This window comes from Rhinolophus hipposideros (genome assembly GCF_964194185.1).
Source record: "Rhinolophus hipposideros genome assembly, chromosome: 23".
Classification (NCBI taxonomy): domain Eukaryota; kingdom Metazoa; phylum Chordata; class Mammalia; order Chiroptera; family Rhinolophidae; genus Rhinolophus; species Rhinolophus hipposideros.
This window is the reverse complement of record NC_138069.1, coordinates 17,486,668-17,510,497: the sequence shown is the minus strand read 5'-3', so window position 1 is coordinate 17,510,497 and position 23,830 is coordinate 17,486,668. Positions and strand designations below refer to the sequence as shown.

At 43.6% G+C, this 23,830-nt stretch overlaps 1 protein-coding gene across 5 annotated transcripts in view; it reads left to right on the top strand.

Annotated features, from left to right (window-relative positions):
- FGF1 (fibroblast growth factor 1) overlaps positions 1-23,830 on the top strand; it is a 92,094-nt gene that overhangs the window by 54,285 nt on the left and 13,979 nt on the right. For all 5 annotated transcript variants that reach the window (XM_081035081.1, XM_081035085.1, XM_081035084.1 and 2 more), the window contains one exon: positions 15,746-15,948. In XM_081035081.1, coding sequence (XP_080891207.1) covers positions 15,780-15,948 — 169 coding nt within the window. In that variant the 5' untranslated portion in view covers positions 15,746-15,779. The remainder of the gene's footprint in view (positions 1-15,745; positions 15,949-23,830) is intronic.

Genomic DNA, 23,830 nt, shown 5'->3' with positions numbered 1-23,830 from the left:
TATATACACATAAATTTTACAAAGTAGAAGCATATATATGATTCCACTTTGTAAAATTCTTATGTCTTTATGAATAGAAATTTTAACCGTAGTTCTCGCTGACTGATAGGACTACAGACAATCTTTAAAATTTTTTATTGTTAAACAATAGAAAAGTTTATCTGCATTTTCAATTTTTCTATCACTCCCTTATACTTAAGGGTTTCTAAGGAGACCTGCATCCTCCGCTTATTTGTTGAATTGATATAACAGTAAAACAACAGACCCGAAATATTAAGCCTCTCTTTGCCCAAGTATGGGGCATATACCCCTGTTGATTCAGAAGTTCTGAGTGGTCCTAAGACAACTTACAATAACACCGCAAAGAGAAATGGAGCCCCCTTCGACATCTCTCTCAATTATTTTGATTATTCAAGGAGAAAGCTTTGGTTTGGTACAGTTATGTTTTCAACTCCCCCAGAAGAATTGCTCTTCTCTCTTTGTAACCAAAAGAGCTGAGCAGGCAGGAAGCAGCACCTTAAGTGGAGGTCAAAACTGCTGTCCTTCCATTGTATTTCCCTAGGACTACCTTCTACTTAGGGGAAGTTTTTGGAATTGTGCTAGAGAATAAAGCTTCCTTTAAATAAGAACATTAAATTTAAATCAAACTGCTTGTCAATAATTCAAATAAAATTTAAAAGCAAGGAATTTGGTAAGGGGGATAACGATCAAAAGAACAGCACACGGAGGAGAGTGGTGTGAACCTCTGGTAACGGTAAACTACCCCTCATAGAATGTCAGTGTGCACTAGAATATCCCAGTAGCTCCGCCAGAACTTGATTTCTATCTGTCATCTTATCATTTTAATATAAAAACAATAGCACAGAAGTCATAAGTAAGCAATTTGCCCAGGTGATGATCCAGACGAGGGGAGGGGGGGGATCTCAGAACAGGATTCCAAGGACACCCAGATAAATCCTGCTGGGAGGATGGCTGAAGAGAGAGGTGCCTGAGGGCAGATACAATTTCTTTGTCACATTCGCCCAGAGGAAAAAGGCCCTTCCAAAGGAAGAAGGTCAAGTCTGGTCTATTTTTGTAAGAACATTTCAAGTGGTTAGTGGACTTATTTCCTGTGGTTTCCAGGAATTCTGCAGCAAGCTCTCAGAAGGATGTTGGTGATAGGAAACAGGGACTTGATGAGTGAGAATCAATAATTATCTCTATATTTGCTTCATTTTTTTTCTATAAAAATAATCTAGGGGAAAAACACTTGCTTTAGAAGAACAAAGGTCATTACAACAGACAGCAGAATGGGACATAAAATAAGTCCCTCAGTATGCAGCCGGGTCCTAAGGTCACGATTTTACAAGCTGAAGATTGATTTATTCACTCATGCCCTTCCCTCCTTCATTCACTCAACGAGTAATTGAGCAACTCCTCTGTGCCAGGCTTCATTTAGAGGCTGGGGAGAAGGTGGTGACTAAACATGACTTCTGTCCTCCAGGAGCTGACAGTCTAGTGAGGGAGAAAGACATCAAACAAGTAAACACATGGATGGGTATGTAATTAATTACAAGTGATGGGAACTGTTGGAAAGGAAAAAAAAAAAAACAGGAGGCAACAAAAGAGAATAATGAAGGCAGAGGGGGGACAGCACTTAGATCAGGAAGTAGTGCTTCAGCTGCCATCTGAAAGCTTAAGTAGAAAGTGGAAAGATAGCAAGTCAAAGGAAAGTACTGGGGAAGGGCATTGCTGGAAAGTGAACAATTTGTATGCAGGCAGACATGTGGAGAAGACCACAGTGGATAAGGATCCCTGAGAAAATAGGAGTGGCTAGAATGCGGTGGGCAAAGGGAGGGAGTGACAGGAGGGAAGGCCTGACCATACGGGTCTTGCAGGCCACGAGGGTTTATAGAAATGAAAAGCCACAGAAGGTTTTAAGCAAAGAAGTGACCAATCTGATAATAGGTTTTTAAAAAATCCCTCTGCTTTGTGTATAGAAATGATTGGGGGTAGGGCGGCAAGAACAAAAGACGGGGCTATTTCAGAAGTTAAGACAGGAGCTGATCGTGGACTGTCCCGGGCGTTACAGTGAATAATAAGTACATAAACTTGATAACCCTTAACTAGAGTCAAAGGGCTTGGTTATGAGAGGTTAGAGAAACTTAGACTAGTTAAAAGGGCTGGGACTACGGTAAGACGAGGGAGGCACTTGTTTGGGGCACAAAATTTCCTCAGAAATCAAGATAAATAATATTTTAACGCAATGATTTTTTAAACGAAACTTAAGGGAAAAAAGATCCATGATGATCAAAGTATTAAATTTCTTTTAAAAAGACAGGATCAATAACAGTGTTAGGCCAATCAATATAAGGAGCCTGAGGCAAAAGGAAAAAAATCAGTAATATTGATCCTGTCTTGATTTAAAATTTTGTTATATTGTTCATTTCCTCACTCTTGTCCTGGCTAGCTGACTTGCCCCACCTGTAAAACAAAGAGGCCACCATGTAACCCTCTGCTATGAAAACAGATATTATGGAAGAAAGCTGATGACATAAATCACAAGCCCCCTGGTGGTTTAGATGGTATCCTTTCTCCTTATTCTGGAGACTGAGAATACTAGTTGGTCCATAAATATTCTGATGATAATGTTAATAGCTAGCATTTATCAGGCTATTAATATGCCAGGTACTTTGCCAAGAACTGTTAAATACAATTATCTCATGTAACCCTCACAACAATCCTGTGAGGGAGGTAAAGTATTACTCATGTTTTACCAGGCCTGCCATTTATGAGACTTCATTAGCTTTTAGTAAATATGGAAAAAAAGAAAGAATGGACCAACAGAAGGGAAAATCAGAGGGGGAAAAGTGGCGGGCTTCTCATTGTTCCTTAGAAGTGCTATATGGATAACAAGTGATTCCAGCTCCTTCCCTGGCAAACACTATTCTTGGAAAAACACTATTCACCATACTCCAAAGGACCTGCAGAAAAAAGAAACTAACCTTAAATATCACATTCTGGGTAAGTTAGGTTTTTTTAAAACCCCACAGCGTTTTTGAGAACAGAATTCTTGAATTCATTTATTCCAAAAAGTGTATTGAGCAATTGCTTTGCGTGAGGCACACACAGATCTAGATGCTGACATATAATGTGACCAAAACAAACCTGATCTGGGTCCTCATGAGGCTGACAGTTGTGTGTGTGTGTGGTGTGGTGGTGGTGGGACGTGTGTGTTATGGTGTGGTGTGATGGTGGTGGTGGTGGTGGTGGTGGTAGTGTGTTGGAGTGAGACAATAACAAGTAAACAAACACATAAATGAAACCATAAATTATCATAAGTGTTGTCCAAGAAACACATTTGGGTCGGAGAGGGAGGACAGGGAATTGATGAGAGCTATCCTAGATAAGGTGGGCCCAACATAATTAAACTCAGGGAGCTATTAATAGTCATGTTGCTGAAAACGCTGTAGTAAGAAGAATATCTGAAATTCAGATCAATCAAACTCCCTATAGAGTGTGAAATTTTACAATGTAATGGCTTACTCCTACGGTGAAAATTTTGAAAAGCAGCACCCATTTATTTATTTACTTTTTATATGAATAGGCCTATAGAAAAGTTATTCACACCATCAAGGGTTCAAGAATACAACCATCATGAAAACACCGTGAAATGTTCTGCCTTCTGTCTGCCCCACCCACTGGGCCTATCTAAAAGTCTGGATGTATCAGATTCCAGAGAATCCCTTTGAACCTGACAATGCCGAGGAGGAGTGGAGGAATGTAGGATCTTTGAAAGCTGAGAGAAATTATGTGCAAAAACATGCGAGTCCCAAGAAGGAAAGAGAAATCACTCTGACATTTCTCCTTACTTCTTGTTGCCTCATCTGCTTTCAAAGGCCAATAACACAGACATTCTCCATTTTTCAAACAACCTCACACAACACAGTGGTGCTCTGATCCCTAAAACATGAGAGAGGAGCAGTGGACAATGGGGGATATAAATGGCTTTAAAAGGTCAGTTAGAAAAAAGAAACAAACGAAGGAATTCATGAGGAGTCAAACAGATGAAAGTAAACCATGCTTTGAGCTGCCTGCCAAAATTCAAGAAACCTCCTGTGAGAGGCCATATTTGACAGATGAGTATACCGTCATGGTTATCGGTACCTACCTATCCTTGTGATTTTTCTGATAAATGGCCACTTGATTGCAATGTGTACATACCAGGGAAAGATTTATTTCTTAGTTTAGCTTCTTGGATACAAATTTCAACTCACTTCCAAGCTCTTTCATCCCTTTTCAAACACCAGTCCTTTCCCGGGGCCTTGGTAATGTTCTCTTGCTCCACCTCCTTCCCATAAAACCCACCTGGTTCCTGTCGACAGCTGGGTTGTGTGCAGACCTGTATGTGGAATACCAATGACATGGTCACAGGACCATGGGAACCAATGGGTGTGCTGAAACAGGGCAAACAGTGGGAATGGGAGAATGGCCCCTTTTCGACGTTTCATGTGGGATCAAAGAGAGTTGGCAAGTGAAAGGAAGCTCTTAAAATAGCCAAAGTCCTTAAAAAGAAATAATGCAAAAGGAAACGAGGTTTATACTGTCTTAATAATACAGGCCCTACAAAAACTATCACTGGAAGGCTGGCAGTGGGGCAGGGGATTATTTTCTTTCTGCCCTTTGGCTGTGACACACACTGGGTCACTTTTGCAAATCCGGGGCCCTGCTCCCCTGCCTGCTTCCTGGTGATGCTGGATACCTCTGCAGGAATGCAGCTCTCGGGGCACAGCCGGGACCTCTGTGGCCCACTTTCAAGATCCAGAATAGACTCTGACGTGTGAAACAAGCTCCGCTGGGGTTTACATTCCTCCTTCGTATCCAAGCACCTTAAAACACAAAACCACACGCCGGAATTTCTAACAGTTCTTCCAGAAATGCCTGGACATCCTCTGTTTGGCAGAAATGTGAGTTTTGTCCTTTTTACTTTGTAATGTTTTGAGTGAGCATGGGGCCCTTGGAAATGAGGCTGCCCAATAGAAGGGCAACACAATACACTGATCTCTCGGGACTGAAGATTTTATTCTTGGCTGAACCCCAGGCTTGCTTTGATACACTGTTTAGCCTCTCTGTGTCACAGTTCTCTCAGCTAAAGAAAAAGGGAACGTGCTCATCTATCCCGTGTAACAGAAGGAATAGCACATACAAAATGATTATAAAATATTTAGTGTTGTGTCTACACAACAGACATCCAGAGATGCTTGTTTACTCACATAAAATGCTTCGTAAAACCCAGGTGCTGTAAAACTGGAAATAATCAACACACTAAAACATAGGTTCTTATTAACAGCAATACCGTCTATTTCCTAGGCACTCCCTGTCCGCCAGGCCCTTCCCAGGCCTTCCTCTATTCCCTCCTCAGAGCACCACGATGAGATTGGTACTCTTGACAGCTTCACTGTACAGATGAGGCAGCGAGGGATGGGAAACGATAAATGACTTGCCTCATCATGCGCGGAGTTAATGAAACAGCAGAAACCAAAACCCAGGCCTGTGACTCTGAGGGTGTGAGAACTTCCCTTTTTCATGGTGCTTCCAACCTAGGCGCAAGTCGGACCATTCACTCAGCTCCCCCAGTGTCTCTCGCCCTGGCCCCAGCCCTTTTGTGAGCAATGGCAAGTGACTGTGCTGTGACAGAAGCCAGGATGGGCTTGCATGATGCTGGGTCCCTTCTGGGGCAGCATCAGGAACCATCAGGAATGCACTGATGGAGGTCACTGTCCCCGTGGAAGGGGCAGGTCTGTGTCAAGGAGGAACCTGCAAAGACTCCATTCAGGGACAACAGGTATCACCTTCAGAACACAGTCAACGGGGCTACATGAGCTAGGAGGCCGGTGGGTATACAGGATAGAGACGCTAAGGATCCCTCAGTCCAAGGGGCGGTTTCTTCTCCGTCCCACATTTCTTTGGCAAGTAAAATCATGGACTCTGGAGTCAGAAAACCCTCCCTTCGGATCTCGGCTTTGACATTTGTTTAGCTATTTGAACTTGAACAAATGATTTAAACTCTCAGAGCTGCAGCGTCCTCAGCTGCAAAACGGGGGATAAAAAAAGCAATGCCTTGAGTTCAGTTCAGGGCAGCTTCCCTGTTCTGTTAACTGACCTTTGGAACATTGAACCAGCTAGGGTAGGCGATTATCTAGAAAATATTCCTGTATTCATTTACTTCCCAACTTAACAGAAATGAAGAAAGGGGAAGAAAAGCAATGCCTGCCCAACAGAATTTCTTTGCAGATTAATTAAAATCATGTATGTAAATCACTTAGCACCGCCCCTGGTACATAGTAAATGCTCCAAAAAAGGTCACTATTTTATTATTTATGGACATATTTTATTATTTATGGGTATGTCCAAAGCAGGCTATTGGGAAACACAGAGTAGGACAAGCCCTTGGCATTTCCAAAGAGATAACAAACACATACTTCCAGAGACTGAGTTTGGAGAAGCCAAATATTCTAGGTGAGGAGAGAATAAAAATTAAAAAAATAAAAAACGACTCAGCAAGCAGACCACGTTCCTGTGAGCGGGAAGTTATGAAAGAAATGTCCTTCCTCGAATTCGGGAAATGGGCTGGTTCTACAGAATGTAACTTGCACAACAGATTCAAAAGACTTTTGGAGACACACGTCAGGCGGTACGAGAAGGTTAAAAGAGAGGGAGGGCTGCCAGAGCCCCTGCAGAATCACTTTGCATTTGGCTAGAAGCCCTGGAGCTTGAAAGCATCAGGCTGCAGGAAGGATATTTCCATCTAAGACGTGTGCAGATCTTCAGGATGGCTGAGAATCCGCAGGACGCCCGGGACTGGGGCGTGCCATTGACTTTGACTGAACAGAGCTCGCCACTGAACCAGGAGAACGCTGTTTTTCCTCTCAGAATGGAGGCTGTTTTCTGTAAGCACTGAAAAGAATCCCTGACCTCTGGTTAAATAATGCTCTGTGGGGTGAAGTGTTTTGGGGGTAGATAAGCCAGAGTGCAGAAGATTAAACATCCAGAATCAAGGGAAGAAATAAAGAATATTGGAGGAGTTCCTTGGGGATGTGTATGTCTGCTCGTATTTTCTACTCTTCATTAAGGGTGTGAGAGCTAAGGCTAGGGTTGAGCTGTTGGATGATCAAGCTGGATTAGAACCACCCCTACTTCCTGCCAGCTGCACTTGGTCCAAGCATCTGTGCCCCTCTTTTCCGAAGCATGGGTTGATGAGTTAGGAGTGGCCAGAGTGTCAACTCCTTAAACACAGTGACTTTTGCTAGGTCCAGAATCCCTTGTCTGAGAAGCCTGGGGTCTTGATATGTTTCAGAATTCAGGATTTGGGGGATTTTTAGAAAGGTGGTATGGTACAAATATTGTATATTATGGAACAACTCCAGTGCAGTCTGGGACAGTACCCTATAATCAAACACGTTACTAATTCTGGACTGATTATATAAATATTAACACGAAGTGGAATAAATAAAGACTTCAGTCTCATGACACTTTGGGTCAGATTTTGCCACAGTTGGAGTTATGAAAGCACTTCCAGTGTGAAGAGTCTTTTACATTTTAGAATGGTGGATTAGGGATTTTAGGCCTTTCGTTTCCCTTTCCTTTTCCTTTTCTTTCTTTTCTTTTTTAAATTTCTAGGACATCTACAGAATACTACCCATGGCAGATGCTGAGATCATGAATCTTGAGCTCCCTTAAATAATGTTGGATTCTGGAAGCCATAGGACGGTTTATTCTCAGTGACTGGGGAGTCTTTAGAATTAGGAGGATCCTAAATTAAAGAACAGGAGAGAAAGACTATTGAACCCTAGGTTGTCTGTCATCCTGCACAGTAACACACGCAAATGCATGAAATATACCGAGAACTGGTCACTAGTATATCATAGCACCCAAGCAAATGAAAGGAGAACATCATTACACATCAGTGAAAATGAAAAATTCTAACCTCTATTTAGAAAATAACATTTTGCAAATATTGCTAAAATATTCAAAGTGTGAAAACTCAAGTTTGTTCAATTTTAAATCAATAGCGCAGATGATTGGCAAAACAAAACAATAAGATACATGGACAATGATAATCAAGCTAACATCTATTGAATGCTCATGAGTTTTCAAGTACTGGGCTCAGCACTTTACATGCGTTATCATTTACCACTTACAGCAACTCTGTTCAGTTGCTACTGGTAGGGAACCCCATTCTACAGATGAGGAAACTGAGTAATTTGCTAGTGAATGTCCAGGAGGGCTCAAACCCAAGTTTAGTGGTATGCTGGTAAACCAGCTATCAGAGAAAAGAAAGGGGGGAAAAGGAAGAAAAAGAAGGGAGGAGGAAAGGTAGGAAGGGAAATGAAGGATAGACATAGAGAAAAAAACAAACAAACCGATTTATAGTATTTGCCAATTTCTGTGGTGTAAATGTCCTCACCAGGGCTGATCTCAAGCTACTAGTGGTTTAACAACCAGCTCCCCAACTTGCTGAATATTTAATCATTGGCTTTCACAAACTTGTAGGAGCTGTCTCCTGTACACCACTGGCAAGTCCATCCCATGGTCACACCCACAGTGACTGCCAACTTTGGAAGGTGAGATTTCAGCTCATGGAACAGAACTGGCTTGGGAACGGCATGCTGAGATGCTAGACCAGGCCAGTCAGCTATGGCTGCATTCCTACCTCAGACCTGGTACAGATCACTAAGGGTGGAGTAAGGGAAAAAGAGAAAGAACAACACAGTCTCCCTTTCTTCAGGCAAATTTTCCTTCACCAGAGGGTATAAAGTGAGTCCCTGACAACCTGACACTCCCTGGCAGAAGTAACAAAACCTGGAATATTTTTTCCAGACTCCACAAACTTTCTCTTGGTCAGATAAGGAGGGTCTGATATACCTTCTTTTAGATCTTTAATGTTCAGAATATTTCTTTTGAAGAAGTAAGGAGGTATCTTCCACAAGATGGGAACCAGGTTTGGGCTTGCTTTTAACCAAGGGTAGGATATTATAGCCTAATTTTAACCCAATTAAAATACATTTAGGCTCTTTGCTTAGCTTCTCTGTTAATACTTAAGGATTAGGTTTCCTGATAAGATGTTTCCTCTAGAGGATCCTGAGAAGGGAATGGCCTGGTATTCAATCAACGGATATCCACAGGACACTGATTATGTGTAGGCATTTGCTAAGTGCTGGGTCTCGAAAGAAAAAGCATAGTTTCTGCTCCAGGGTCTCAGAGACTAATGAAGGAAACAGTCAAGTAAACATAGTTAAACTACATTCATTCATTCAACAAATATTTATCAGGTGCCCATTAGGTGCCAGGCATTTTGCCAGATATCAGGATACCATAGTGAGCAAGGCAGATTGGTTTGTACTATCATGGAGCTGACAGTCCAGTCATGAAGAGAGATGTTAATTAAATAATCACAAGAATGAATGTGTAAGTAAAAACTGAAGTAAGAACTGTAAGGAAATGTTAAATGGTCCTATGAGAACTGGAGGAGCCTGACCCAGTTGAGAGACATCAGGAAAGGCTTCTTTAAGGACTTGACAATTAAACTAAGACTTGAAGAAAAAGTAGGAGTTAAGTAGGTAAGTGGGGAAGAGAGAAAGCGAAGAGAAATTGTGCTCCAGAGAGAGGGAACAGCGCAGGTAAAGGTCCAGGGAGGTGGTGGTGTTGGGGGGTGGGGGTAGGATTTCAAGGAAATGAAAGGCTAGTTTGGAGAGAGCATGGTGGGAGATGAGGCAGGGGAGGAAGGTGGGGCTGGCCCTCACAGAGCCCTACACAGGCCTTAGTTCTTCTCCTGGAGCAATGGGAAACCACTGAAGGGTTGAAACAAGGAATATAAATGGGGATTACACCCAGTGCTACAACAAAATAACACAGTGCTGCTATGGGAGTATTAGGGAATCAACTAACCTAAGCTGGTGTGTGTGGTGTGGAGGAAGAGTAGGGAGGTTCGTGCTGGGGGATGTGTCCAAAGAGGCTTTCTGAAGGAGGAACTGAGATGAATTTTTGAAGAGTGAGTATGACTTAGCCAGGCCATAGTAGAAGGGTGGAGGAAGAGAGAGAGAAAGAATGCTGCTCGGTGAGAGTGAGGGTGAGGGTGTGGGGGGACTACAAGAAGAACAGGTCAATAAGAAAAAAGGCAACAGGGTTTGGCAGAGAGCAGATGATGAAAGCCTCATAGGTCGTGGTGGAATCTGGGTTTTATTTATCCTGATGGCATCAGAGAACCCACTGACACAGTCAGAGATCTTTAGTAGGAGAGGGTTGATCAGATTCATGTATTAGAAAGCTCACGCACAGCAGGGTCAAACGTGGATTACAAGGAAGCAGTGCTGGAGAAGAGAGGCCACTGCTGCCCACCTCAGCAGCCCAGGTGAGAGAAGGTGTTGCATCTGCACTAAAGCTGCCACAGGGAGAACGGAGAAGGGAGGATGATTGGGGAGACGTTACAAAGGTACAATTGAAGAGGCTTTGTCACCAATGGGATGGGCGGTAGTGGTTTCTACTATACCCAGAGAATAGTCTGAACAAAATGGATTCTTCTATTTGTGTTGAATCTTGCTTTATAACCTGAAACTTGGCCACATTGTATGACTGCTCCAGGTGCCAAGAAAAACGGTGTTCATTAACTGTGGGGTGCAGGGTTCTCATGTATGTTCATTCAATTAAGCTTATCAACTGTGTATTTCATTCTTCTATATCCTTAAAATTTTTTATCTTTTTGCTCTACCATTTATGACAAAAATGTGTTAAGATTTCCCACCATCATTGTGGATTTGTCAACTTCTCCTTATATATGTCAATTTTTGTTTTATATATTTTGAGGCTATGTCATTAAGTATTACACAAGCTTAGAATGTTTGTATTTAAATGTATTGAATTGTTGAATTGTTCCACTTATCATCATGCAGTGATCCTTTTTATCCTTGATCATTCTTTTTGCCTTAGACCTACTTTCTATATTAATATAGCCATACTAACTTTTAATTTTCTGTTAACATTTGATATCTGTTTTTTGTCCTTTTGCTTTTACCCTTTCTGTGTCCTTATGTATTAAATGTGCCCCTTGTAATTACAGTGTAGATTAATTTTTTAAAAATCCCATAACTACTACATTTAGCCCTTTTACATTTATTGTGATTATAAATATATTTGGATTTATTTCTGCCACCTCATTTTGAGAAATTTTATTTTATTTTATATTTTTCCTCTTTTTCTGGATTCTTTTGGATAAATACAGTTTATTTATTTCACCTCATTTCCCTTATCCTTACCAGTTGCTGGTTGGAATTAATGCATTCTATTTCTTTTCTTTTTGTAGTTATGTTTAATATTTAACAAGCATTTTGACTTAACACGATTTAGTTTAATTAATATCTGTAAGGAAGAGTTAGGCTTTTGGGTGATGCCATTCATAGGATGAGAAGCAAAGACCTAGAGAATATTTGGAATAAAGGTAAGGCCTATTTTACATATGCTGGGTTGGAAGACACATATCCAATTATCACCTCAACAAATACCTGCACATCTACCTTCGGTAGCTTTATGTACTTTGCAGAAATCTTCCTTCATGGGCATTCTGTATTGCATAAGCAGTGACAGGGGTTAAACACAAAATGAAAAAAATCAGTGTTTGTTTGTCTTCCCTTGATTCTTGGAGCCATGAGTCTTCCCTTCTAGCTTAGTCACCAAAGCCAAATTGAGCACAAATGTCTTCTACATATAGCAAGCTTCACAAACGTCACTTTGGTAACTGTGAATAAGCTGAGAATGGATTCTGAAATGGTAACCTGGATCCTTTTGTACCTAACCATGTTTTATCTTTGCCTCCTTCATGTCTTTCTTATTTTGATGGCTTAAATGATGAAGGGGGAGGGGCTTAACTGATTTCTGCCAAATCTGAGAGGGCATAAAAATTCTATTTTCATACCAATTGAAAAACTCTTTCAAATTAAGCATCCAATCGCAGCTGACCTAGACCACATCAGACTTTGATTAGTTCAGCATAACCAGTTACTCCTATCTCCTACAGGTCAGGTCACATTTTTTTTTCCCTAGTGCTATTATGAACAGTGTGCCTATTTAACCTTTCAGACAACTCTGAGGTAAGCATGGTGGGGATTATTAGATGAAACATCTCAGAAGGAGTGAATGACTCCCCCAGGTTCCCAGAGCCAATTTGTGCCGAGTGGGGGCTGCACAGCGTTGCTCACTCTCCCACACTGAAAAGTGACTGTTGTATTCCTGAAGAAGAGTGTACACTTAACATCCTGTTCATGTGTCAGAGTCCACGTTCTCTTCCTGAAGCCACAGCTGACAAATATGTCAGTCTTAACAAGGATGTTCCAAAAGGCTCGGTGTTCCCTTCACTTTGGTGTCACTTGTAAGGTGAAAAAATCCTCAGGTTTTCCCCAAATCTCACCAGTGTCCCAAATCTCAAAGGACTGGGCTTAGCACGCGATGATGACAAGGAGTCCACTGGGCTTCATCTTTCCCATTTCCCAACACACACACACACACACACACACACACACTCCTCCCCTGACAAAAAGACAATAGTAACCAGAAGCAGAGCTTATAAATTTCCATTATGCTTACTGCCTGATATCTCATAGTTAATGGATTTAGAGCAATTTGTGTAAATCTTCAATGCCTGCTAAGGCTGCTGCCTAATAGTTTTATCACATCAGAGACTTTCTTTATTCCTATCCTTTAACAAATACTGGAGCGGCAAGGAACTTTGGACCAACCACTGTTTAAAATATCAGTAAACTGTAATGAAGCAACAAAGAGGGGGGCTGGGCTTTCGTGCCTGTAGGATTTCTCTCTCAGCAGCAAAAAGGGTCGTCTTTTTTAAGTTGCAGCTGGTCCACGAATGCTGCTTCCACAGTCTATCAACTTCACGTTGACTCTAGGCTTATTTTCGGGAGTCAACATGTATGTCCCCTTCAGGTTTCTAGGCATGAATCTGCACTGAAGGGTGATGGGGGCAATCTGAAGTCAGTACAACTGCCCTAATACTGACCTTCTTACCGCGGGGAGCAGGCAGAGAGCAGAGTCATGGCCTTGCATAACTGCAGGTTGCACTGTGATCAGAAGGGGTGGGACGCCTGCTGGCCTCTGGCAGAGGTCATTTAGCTGGGGAGAGCCCCACAGTGACAAAGTCCAGGCTGCATGGCTTATACACACATGGGCACACGAGCATTAGTATCCTCCCTTGGCCAGAGCTGGTGTCTCCAACTTCAGCCAGCCTTCTGGGGCATTGGTGCCCCTTCATCCCAATAGGATGGAAGAACGCAAATGGATAGAGCCACGTCCATACCTAACACTTAGGAAACATCTCACTGGCTGCACAATGAGAAATGTACCAGACACATTCAAATGCCTAGAGCGGAGGAAACAAGTGGAAGCTTCCAACAGGAACCCTAATCCCAGTCACCAGGACAAATTATCTAAGTTATTGCCTTCACGTATAGTGAAATTAAATTCTGTGGAGCCACTCCATGAGACTGCTCTAGGAATGGATGGATGGGTGGCTGGTTAGTGTGGGGAATGCAAGAGGCTGGCTAGCCTTCTGTGACATCCACAGGGCCTCTTAACATGGGTGCTGTGTGTTCTCCTGGGGAACCAGGCGAAACTTGGGGTTCCACTACAAGGCTGTCATGGGGACAAAAGCCGAGGGTGGTGGTGGTGGTAATAGCCAACTTCTGGGTCACAAATAAGTAACTTAATGAATGACAAGCTCATGGGGGCAGGTGTATGTGCCAGGCGATGGTAAAAACCCCACTTCTGGTAATACAGTAGTACCCCTTCTCTGTGGGGGATACATTGCAAGGCCCCCAAAGGATGCCTGAAACCAAAAATAGTACCAAACTGTATATATACTATGTTTTTCCTATATATACACATACCTATGATAAAGTTTATAGATCAGGCACAGTAAGACATCAACAATAACTAATAATAAAATAGATTACAATAATACTGTGTACTGTAATGAAAGTTATGTGAATGGCTTTGGGGCCATTATGAAGGAAAAATAAGGTGTACTTGGAAACAAGCACTGATCCCGTGACACAGTTGATCTGGTAACCGAGATGGCTACGAGGTGACTAATGGGCAGGAGTGTCTACAGCGCGGATACGCTGGACAAAGGGACGATTCACGTCCCAGGCTGGACAGAGTGGGACAGCTCGAGATTTCATCCCGCGACTCAGAACGGCGTGCAATTTAAAACTTATGAATTATTTTTGGCATTTTCCATTTAATATATTTGAACTGCAGTTGGCCGCGGGTAATTGAAACCATGGAAAGCGAAGCCACGCATAATGGGGGACTATTACAATAACTGCAGTATCAGTGAGGTCACTTAACCGTTTCCTGGTGATTAAGGGCAAGTTAGGGCTTTGTTTCAAGAGACCCCTCTTGAGGCTCAGCTCTACCACTTACTTACTAGCGGTTGACCTTGGACAGGCCATTGAACATCTCTAAGTTTTGGTTTCATTTCATAAAAATTGGGGATAACATTATTGTCTGTCTCAGGGGGTTACGGTGAGGATGACGTGAGTTAACGTCTAGCCCAGAATATGTTTGTAATGATGGTGATCATTATTATCATACGGCCACGTGATAACCAGTGTGTACAATCAGCATCTACTCGTACTTCGGAAGGTCCCGCATTAGCGTCCTGCTCTCGTCACCTCCTTCTTACACAGCCCTCATAGTCACCAGCATTTCATTTTCCTAAATGGGGGGACAAGTAGATGCTTTAAAACTCTGATGTTTATTGGCTTTGTTTTTTAATCCTTTGAGGTATAATTGATACGTTTTCATACTACTATATTATAAATTTTATATAGTGGGTATATACAACATTAGAGGATCATAATATGTAACATGGTGGTTTCTGTGTCATAATAAATATGGTTTAGTAGAAAATAATTAGGATGAATTATTTTTGTCCCTTTGTACAAGGGACACCTTCTCTGTGTGATAGAGGACACGTGGAGCACTATGGGAGCAGGCAATAACTGATGACATTTCTTTCATAATGATCTGTCTCAAAGTTTCCCTTGGTGCAGTGTTTGCCCTTCAAAAACCCCACGTAACATCCCCATGTGCTTTGTTCCCCAGGTCTGATTCTGTTCCCTGCAGCAAACCCAGAATTTTCCTTTACGCATGAACCCTTGGCTGTCGCTGTTGTGGGAGGCCTAGGAGGCAGCCATGCCTTTTCCTCTAGGTCTCCAATGCCCAGGCTCTCTGTGCTATCTCTGCACCTGGGCCTGGCGGTGCTTAGTCAAAACAGCGGGAGGGCGGAGGGCAAAACCTCAGGGCTGGCCTCTCAGCTTTTGTGGGTTTCAGCCAGACCCCAAGTGTTATTTCAGGGCAACTTCGGTGTTTAATTTGAGGATGTGTGTGGATCAGAAGGAGGGACCAACACATGATTTTTTTTTCCCTTGGCCAAATGATTAAATTTCAAGTTCTAAAAAGCACACCGCTTGATCCGAAGTTGTGTCCAGTTGGGAAGGGAGAAATGCCCTGACAATCCCTCCCATGCCAGGACCATCCTCCTTAACCACTGGCCACCATGACTGTGGGCATCACCTGGGCAGTCTGTGGTTCCCAACCGACCAGAGCCCTGTGCCCCAGGGCTCTCTTTCCCTTCCTGAAAGTGTAAGCTGCACCTTTGCTGGAAGAACGTTCTATAGGTTTGTTTAATTTCTTGCAGGCTTGAAAGCACCATAACCAGCCGCTGCTGAGCCATGGCTGAAGGGGAAGTCACGACGTTCACAGCCCTTACTGAGAAGTTTAACCTGCCTACCGGGAATTACAAGAAACCCAAACTTCTCTACTGCAGCAACGGGGGCCACTTCCTGAGGATCCTTCCAGATGGCACAGTGGATGGGACAAGGGACAAGAGTGACCAGCACAGTAAGCACCCATGTCTCTTGTAGCCCCTCACCTTTCTGGTGTCTTTCCTAGCCAAGGATGGGAGAAGGGAGGAGATCTAAGCACTGGTACCCTCTTCTCCAGGGTTCTGTTCAGGCATGGCACTTAGAGGCAGGGTAACATAAATGTGGAAAACCTCGGGGTGTGGAAAATAGAGTCGTGAGGGCTACAGCGTACCCACAGTGGACTCTCTGTTGCCTTACACAACTGCTCTGAGATCAGATGCGGCTCCAATGTTCACTTGTTCCAGATTTCTGTAACTAGAGGAAGGTCTGCCTCCCACGGCTGGTCGGGGTCCTGTTTGCTCCATGAGGGGAAGAGCTACCTGGGGCAGGGGCAGTGAGCCTTACACAGAGACAAGGGCTCAGGTTCCAGTAAACTGACGCTCTGGGTTACATTTCCACTGGGCTTGATTTGTGAAATCCTAGTTCAAAATCATAGTCTTACACATCATAAATTATGCAGCTTTCACTCTGCATATCTGCAGATGTGGTTGCGGTAACTGGGAGGGGTGAAGTCATTCTCCAGACCTTATAGAAACTGGAGAGCCGGAACGATGTGAGCCAAAAGCTGAATATATCTCTTCCGGGCTTTCCTGCCAACCCAGCTCTCAGATGGTGTTGATAGATGGAGGTATAACTCTGAAAAAAAAGACCCTTCTTGACTATCTAAGAATAAAAACGTCTTCCTTCTGCTTTAGTACTTCCTGTGTTAGTGTATGTTGGTATTATGTGTCTGGGTCCTACTGTGAAGTTGTTAGGAATTCCCTGAGTTACTACTGAGGTGTTAGATGTTGTAGAGAAGCCAAAAGTCAGATCTGGTCCCTGCTGAGAGGGTCTAACGGGGCAAACATGTCATGAATCAGTAGAAGGGAAGTGTGGGTAAAACCAGGAGCCACAGAATAGCACAGGTAAGAAGGAAAGTCCTGTCAGATGGCTTTAAAATGGGGTGCAGAACACTGGCCTTGAGGTGACTGTTTGTATATCACACAGTCTTAATTGTTCATGGAATATACCCCACAGGTAGCAGGCTCCTGGTGCTCTCTTTCTACCCTCAGACACACAGGTCGTGGGGATGGAAGCCAGTCTTATGAACCAGGGAGTACTGTTGTCTCTTCTTTCCCACCCACCATGCAGCCCCTTGAGGTGAGGAGCAGGAAGACTGAGATTGGGGCTTACGACTGCAGGGTTAGATTTCGGGAGTCGTGTTTTGATGGTTTGTCATCAAATGGGTCTTCTGAATGACTTATATCGATGAAAACTAGGTACCACAGTGAGGCAAAAAGGGCTAATAAGTATGTCAAACATGCAAAAGCAACTTGTACTGCAAACACACGGATGGAGGTTATAGTCTGTTGTGTCAGGCAAGTCACCCAATTTGTGTGATCTGTACCATGTAACACAAGGGGGACAAGCTTTTATTTCTCTAAGGTTTTAAATGTTTCTAATCAGTTTTTCCAATTTTCTGAACCAATGGGAATGCTCTCTGGTCCTCAGAATCTCAGGAAAGACAACCTCGGTGATGTGTTCCTTGGGGCTAAGCTGGCTCTTCCGGGAAACCTTGAATTCTGGGGTGACAAGTGGCTACAATTACAGTTTCCAAGTACTAGAATTTCTTTGCAAATGGTCTATGACTGCTGTCATTCCATTATCACCATATAGACTGCACTCTGGGTAGGTAACATTGGGATAACTTCTGAATAGTGCTTCAATTTGGCCACGTGACCTAAGATGTCAGGAACCCTTGGAATGCAGCCTAAGGAAGCCTGGGGCATGGAGGGCAGGGGGGATGAGGACATCTGCATCCAAGCAATGCTGGATTAATTAGTTGCCCAGGGAGCTTGGGCAAGTAACTTAACCTTCCTGGCCTCATTTTTCTCACTTGTAAAATAATACTGGACTCACAGGTTTCTTGAGAGGATTAAATGAGATAATGTATAGAAGTGCTGTCACAGTCCCTCAGCAGAATAACAGCTCAGCACATGTTGGTTAATATTGCTCTCGTCATCGTCACCTTTGTCACCATCATCATGACTTCCGCATAGTCAACCCAGCATATGGAAATACAGTATAATACTTAAGGACCTTCCCTAGGCTTTTCTCTTCAATAGCACTGCTTTCTAGGAAGGCCAGGGGTCTAGCTTCAGGTTTTGACTCAATGCCTCTCTGGCAACATTCAGAGTTGTTGTATTGGTCTATTTACTTACTCTAGAACTGAGAATAACGTCAAGGAAGACAGAAATCAGAGTAAGTGGGGTGAGTGAGCAGAAATCCCTCCCTGTACCTGCCAAAGCCAGGAGGACTGAATAATCCACAGCCCGCTGCAGAGCCAGAGGCCCGAGAGTTAGAGTCAGGAGGCTTGAGCTCAGACTCCTGCGCTGCCACTTTCTCACTGGAATGGCACCACACAATTACCATTCTCTCCATTTGCATGAAGTGCTCCGCAAAAGCAGCCTCAAGCCCCCGGCCCCGTGACCCTTCCAATCATCCTCTCCTGTCTGGAACTTTAGATGTCTCCTGTGTCCCCTGCTGTTTTATCTTGGGGAAAATATTGAGACTCAGCTTCCTCACTTATGGAATCGTAACACTGCCTTACGTGCTTGACAAGGCTGAAAACCCGTGAGATCCTGTGTAGACCAGAGGGCTCCCTGGATTGAACGCGCCCACTGAATGTGGTTCTGTCGCCCTCTTCTGTGCAGTGGCGGTACTGCCACAACCCTTCTGAATTTCAGTGCTGATTCCACAGAATCAACCTGGACAACCGTGGAGTGGATGACCCTGGCTAATCAATAGCACAGTCTGGCGGCGGGATGGTTTCTATTCCCTGATCATTAGTTTGAGCATGACTAGAGACTGTGGTCACCACAGGTGGTGAGCCACGTTCTAAGGCTTCTTTCAGGAAGAATTATTTCTAGAAGCCAATCAAATATTTAAATAAATCTACATAAAGCAGACAAGATAAAACTATATGCCTTCCAGCTCTACAAGACAGATAGATAGATAGATAGATAGATAGATAGATAGATAGATAGATAGATAGACAGACAGACAGACAGATAGATAGATAAATCCTTGCACAGTTTCTCTTTGTCTCTAACCAGTAGATCTACCCTGGGCAAAATTGGGAAGTTTTCAAAATTTGTCTTCTTCCTACTTCTAAGCGAATAAGTTCTCAAGTACCTAACATAAGGCCTCTCTCTTGGAGTGGTATAAACCATAAATGGATGCTTGTGCCCAGGCCATTGTAATGCGGGCCTGCGTAAAATGTCTCCACTGGTGGGAACTTCCGGCCTGTAGGGAAGATGTTTTGGTTCATGCCTTACAACTCCTTACATTACGATGGTGGGCAGTTACCACTACAGACTGTGAGCATTTGTTCTGTCACCATATTGTGAATGCCAGGCAAAAGCAGAGTAAGAACTGCACGTTGCGAGATGGGACATGGGTGCCAGTCGTGAGAAGATTCATGTTGACTCCCACAGCTTTACTTTGGGAGATGGGTGAATGGAGGTGTCACCATGAGAGGGAGGATTCTGGAAGAAAAACAGGCACAGGGAAAGACAGCCGGTTCCATTTCACCCACGACATTTGAGTAGTTGTAATTGTACCAGGAGTTGAAATGCCACATGAATTTGTGAGATTCTTTCATGGTTTTATCCCCCATGGTCTCCCTGAGGATGGAGATTTTTGTCCCTCAAGAATCCAACAATGCAGTTTTTGTGGCTAGCCCATTGCCTGGCACTTGGTACAATGTCCAATAAACAGGAATTTGATGAGTGAATGAATTGTATTGGTAGCAGAGAAATCTAAATTCAACAATATGGTCAATAAATCCCACCTGGACGTACCAGGCACTGCACTAGACTCTTCCATTTCCACCAAGCCACAACCCCGTGAGGTTACAAAGTATCCTCACTCTGCGAACATTGGGCTAACAGGGCCTGTGACCAGCTGGTAACCGGAAAGCTCGGCACAGACCCTCGGCTTCCTCTTCTGAGACTAAGGCTCTTTCCATATCCCACTACCACCCCTGACTGCAATACCATGACAGGGGTTTCACCCCACAAACTGATCAAATAAACACACTGGAGTCACACGATCTGCCATATGGGTCAGATGGATGTAGGTACAGTCCCCATCTCCACCGTTTACTAGCCCATATCATCTTGGGGAAGCTATTTTTCCTCCATGCACCTCAGTTTCCTCATTTTAAAAACAGGGACGACAAAACCATCAACAAAATGAGGACAACCCACTGAATGGGAAAATATCTTAGCCGATGAGGGGTTGATAGCCAAAATATATAAGAAATTCATTCAACTCCAAAAGAAGAGAATAAACAATCTGATCCAAAAATGAGCAGAGGACATGAAAAGACATTTCTCCAAAGACACACAGATGGCCGACAGCCATATGAAAAGATGCTCACTAATCATCAGGGAAATGCAAATCAAAACCACGAGATACCATCTCACACCTGTCAGAAAGGCTATTATCAAAAAGTCAACAAATCCCATGTGCCAGCAAGGATGTGGGGAAAAGGGAACCCTGTGCACTGTTGGTGGGCCTGTAAGTTGATGCAGCCACTGTGGAAAATAGTAGGACGATTCCTCAAAAAAAAAACTAAAACTAGAACTACCATACAACCCAGCAATTCCACTTCTAGGTATTTATTCAAAGAAAACAAAACGCTAATTCGAAAAGATATATGTATCCCTACTTTTACTGCAGCATTATTTACAACAGCCAAGATATGGAAGTAATCTAGATGTCCATCCATAGATGAATGGATAAAGTTGTCATATATGTGTGTGTGTTTGTGTGTGTGTGTGTGTGTATACACACACACACACACACCCCACACACAAAATGGAATATTACTCAGCCATAGAAAAGAATGAAATCTCACTATTTGTGACAACATGGATGTACCTAGAGGGTATCATGCTGAGTAAAATAAGTCAGGCAGAGAAAGACAAATACTGTATGGTTTCACTTATATGTGGACTCTAAAATAAAGGGGGGAATGAACAAACAAAACACAACACAAAGAGACCCATGACTCAGCAACAGACTAAAGGGATGGTAACCAGAGGGCAGGGGGTGGGGGATGGGTGAAAAAGGAGAAGGAGAATATACTCAATAATATTGTGATAAGTATGTACGGTGACAGGTGATTACTAGTATTAGGTTGGTGCAAAAGTAATCGTGGTTTAAAAAGTTAAAAATAATTGCAAAAACCGCAACTACTTTTGCACCAACCTAATAGCATCAGTGGGATGGTCACATTGTAAGGTATAAACATGTCGAATCCCTATGTTGTACACCTGAAACTAATATAACTAATATAATATTGTATACCAACTATGCGCGTACTTAAATAACCATTTTTTAATTTAAAAAAACAAACAAGGATGACAAGGGTACCCATCTCATAGGAGTTTTCAGTGTGAGAATGTAGGTAAAAGTTCCAGGCACGTGATAAGGGCATGAACAATGGTGATTATCATCTTTGTCATCATCCCTTGGCTCCCTCGGCCTCCTGATCCTTAGAGTCTGTTAAGTGCAATAAAAGCTGTGCTTGCTCACTGAACCCAGGCTGACACTTCATCTCAGCGTCCCTGGCACTGTCTAGGCTCGGTGCACGCCAGGCCTGGTGTGTAGACCCAGTGTGCCCAGGCACTGGCCCAGCAAGCCCTGCCCTGTCTAACCTCTCCTGCAGAGCAAGCTGTCCCAGGCAAAGCAAGAAGCTCCATGTTTGAGTCCAGTCTTTCTGCTGGAGTTTCCCCTCTGGCGAGAAAGACCATGACTTACGCCTTGAGGTGATTCATAACTTGAACAATAACTGGACAGTAATAATAAGCTCGTGAGCACCCCAAACCTGCAGCCTCCCCCTGCGGCCCGTACCCCTTGCCTCCCCAAGCACGTAAGAGGCTGTGTGGGGAGCAGGATTACCGGCACCACTCGCCACACAAATGGAAATGTTCTGAGCAAAGTGTGTGCCAGTCAAATATTTATAAATCAAACCACATCCTAAAGGCACTAGGGGAGTTGGCTGGTCAAAAGAATGCTACTTTGCAGCCCTTTCTAAAGGGCAGACTCCTTCTCTTCAGTGAAATCCCTCCCGCCCCTTGTTTTCCAGGCAGTCCAGGTTTCCGTTCTCTGGTTTGCTATGACTCGGCACCTAATAGTAAAGGAACTTTGCTTCCCACCAGCTTGGGCCAAAAGTCAAAACAGCTTTCCACATGACCGAGGGGGACAAAGCTGGGCCCTACTGCCAAAAGTTAGAGAACGAGACAGGTCTTCAGGCAGGAAAGCTCTCCGCAGCAGGGTGTTGTCACCTTGGTCGGGTGTGATGCCAAAGGACTCCCTCGCTGCCCTTCCTCCCCACACACCCCTTATCTGGTTATACAGAAGGGATTTTTCAAGATATACTTTTTTTTTTTAAATACTATCGCACAGTCCATGGACTGTATCAAAATTTTCCAGGCACCTTTTTCAGACCCTAAAGGAAAAGCAGACGCCTTTACACATTCTAAGAAAAGTTCTTTTCAGATATATATGTATTCCAAACCACTGGAATCTTTTTCCCACAAACTCAATTTTTTTTTTCCTCGCCGTCTTTCTCTCATGTTTTACGGAGCCCGGCTTGTGGCTACGTTTTAATTATAAATGCTACTGACATAAAACAAGCTCACGGAGTTCTGAATGAGGCTGACCTCACTTTAGGTAAACATAGCCAAGGACGGGAAGTCTCAACCCAGAATAAACCACGCACGTAATCTCTTTTGGCCTCTCTTCGGAGAGCATAGGTGGAAAGCAGACCTAAAGGCCGTGGACATACTGCGAAGCAAAACTTCCCTCTGCACCTTTGTCGCATGACCTGGACCATCAGTAACCTTATCTTCAAACATTCCTGGGGTGGGACAGGACGATGTGAGCCAGGATGGCTTGGGGCTCAGCAACGAGGGGCCGTGCCCCGATGTGCACTTCTCTCGGCACTGACAGGCTCAGCTCACCTTTTCCTTCTTTCTCTCCTTGGAAAGTAGGAATCACATCTCTTACTGCAAATAAACTACTGCTAAGAGCTAATGGAAGGCTGTGGGGAGCAGAAGAGAAAACCAGAGATACAGACTTACAGTTGCTCAGAAAAAAAAGGTAGAACATCTAGTTAGGGGGCCAGCATATCCACTCAAAACACTGGGTCCCATAGGTTTCTCTAAGTAAAGAGCCAGGAAGGCGTCCAAAGGATGAGCCGGGGAGAGGGAGGAGCCCCAACCATCAATCAGGTGATCGTGTACATTTCAGTAACTCGTCATTTATTTTTGACACATAGGCCATTCCCAAACAGCACACCCTAATGCACTCCTACTAAAACTGCAGGACTCTTGGTTCTACTGGGGACATTTACGGTCACAGACCCAACAAGCAAACACTTCCAACCTTCTTGCAGCACATTTTTATAATGCTTTGTAACTTTGATTTCTACAAGACATTTATGTCTATCCCTAGACTACCTTTTTAAAACCCGCTTTCAATTTTTTCGCCTAAGTCATAGCTTGCTGTCCCCACTTCAGAACTGGGGAACAATAGAGACCCTATGGACTCAATGACTTATTTCATTTTTCAAAACATACTTGCCCTTCAGGCTTGGGGGACCTTTAGAGGCACTACTCTTCCTGCTCACAGATGACAAGCTTTAACTTCCCAGCATGGGATAAAGAGGAGGGGTTCCTGCCCCTTACTCTGGTGCTAACCAGGTGGAAGGTGCTGGAAAAGGAAACTGAACACAGAAGCTGTGGCTTTAGTGGCCCCTCACCCCTGTGCTGCCTCCCCAGCTTTCCTGGTCGCCTGTTTGCCCCTCA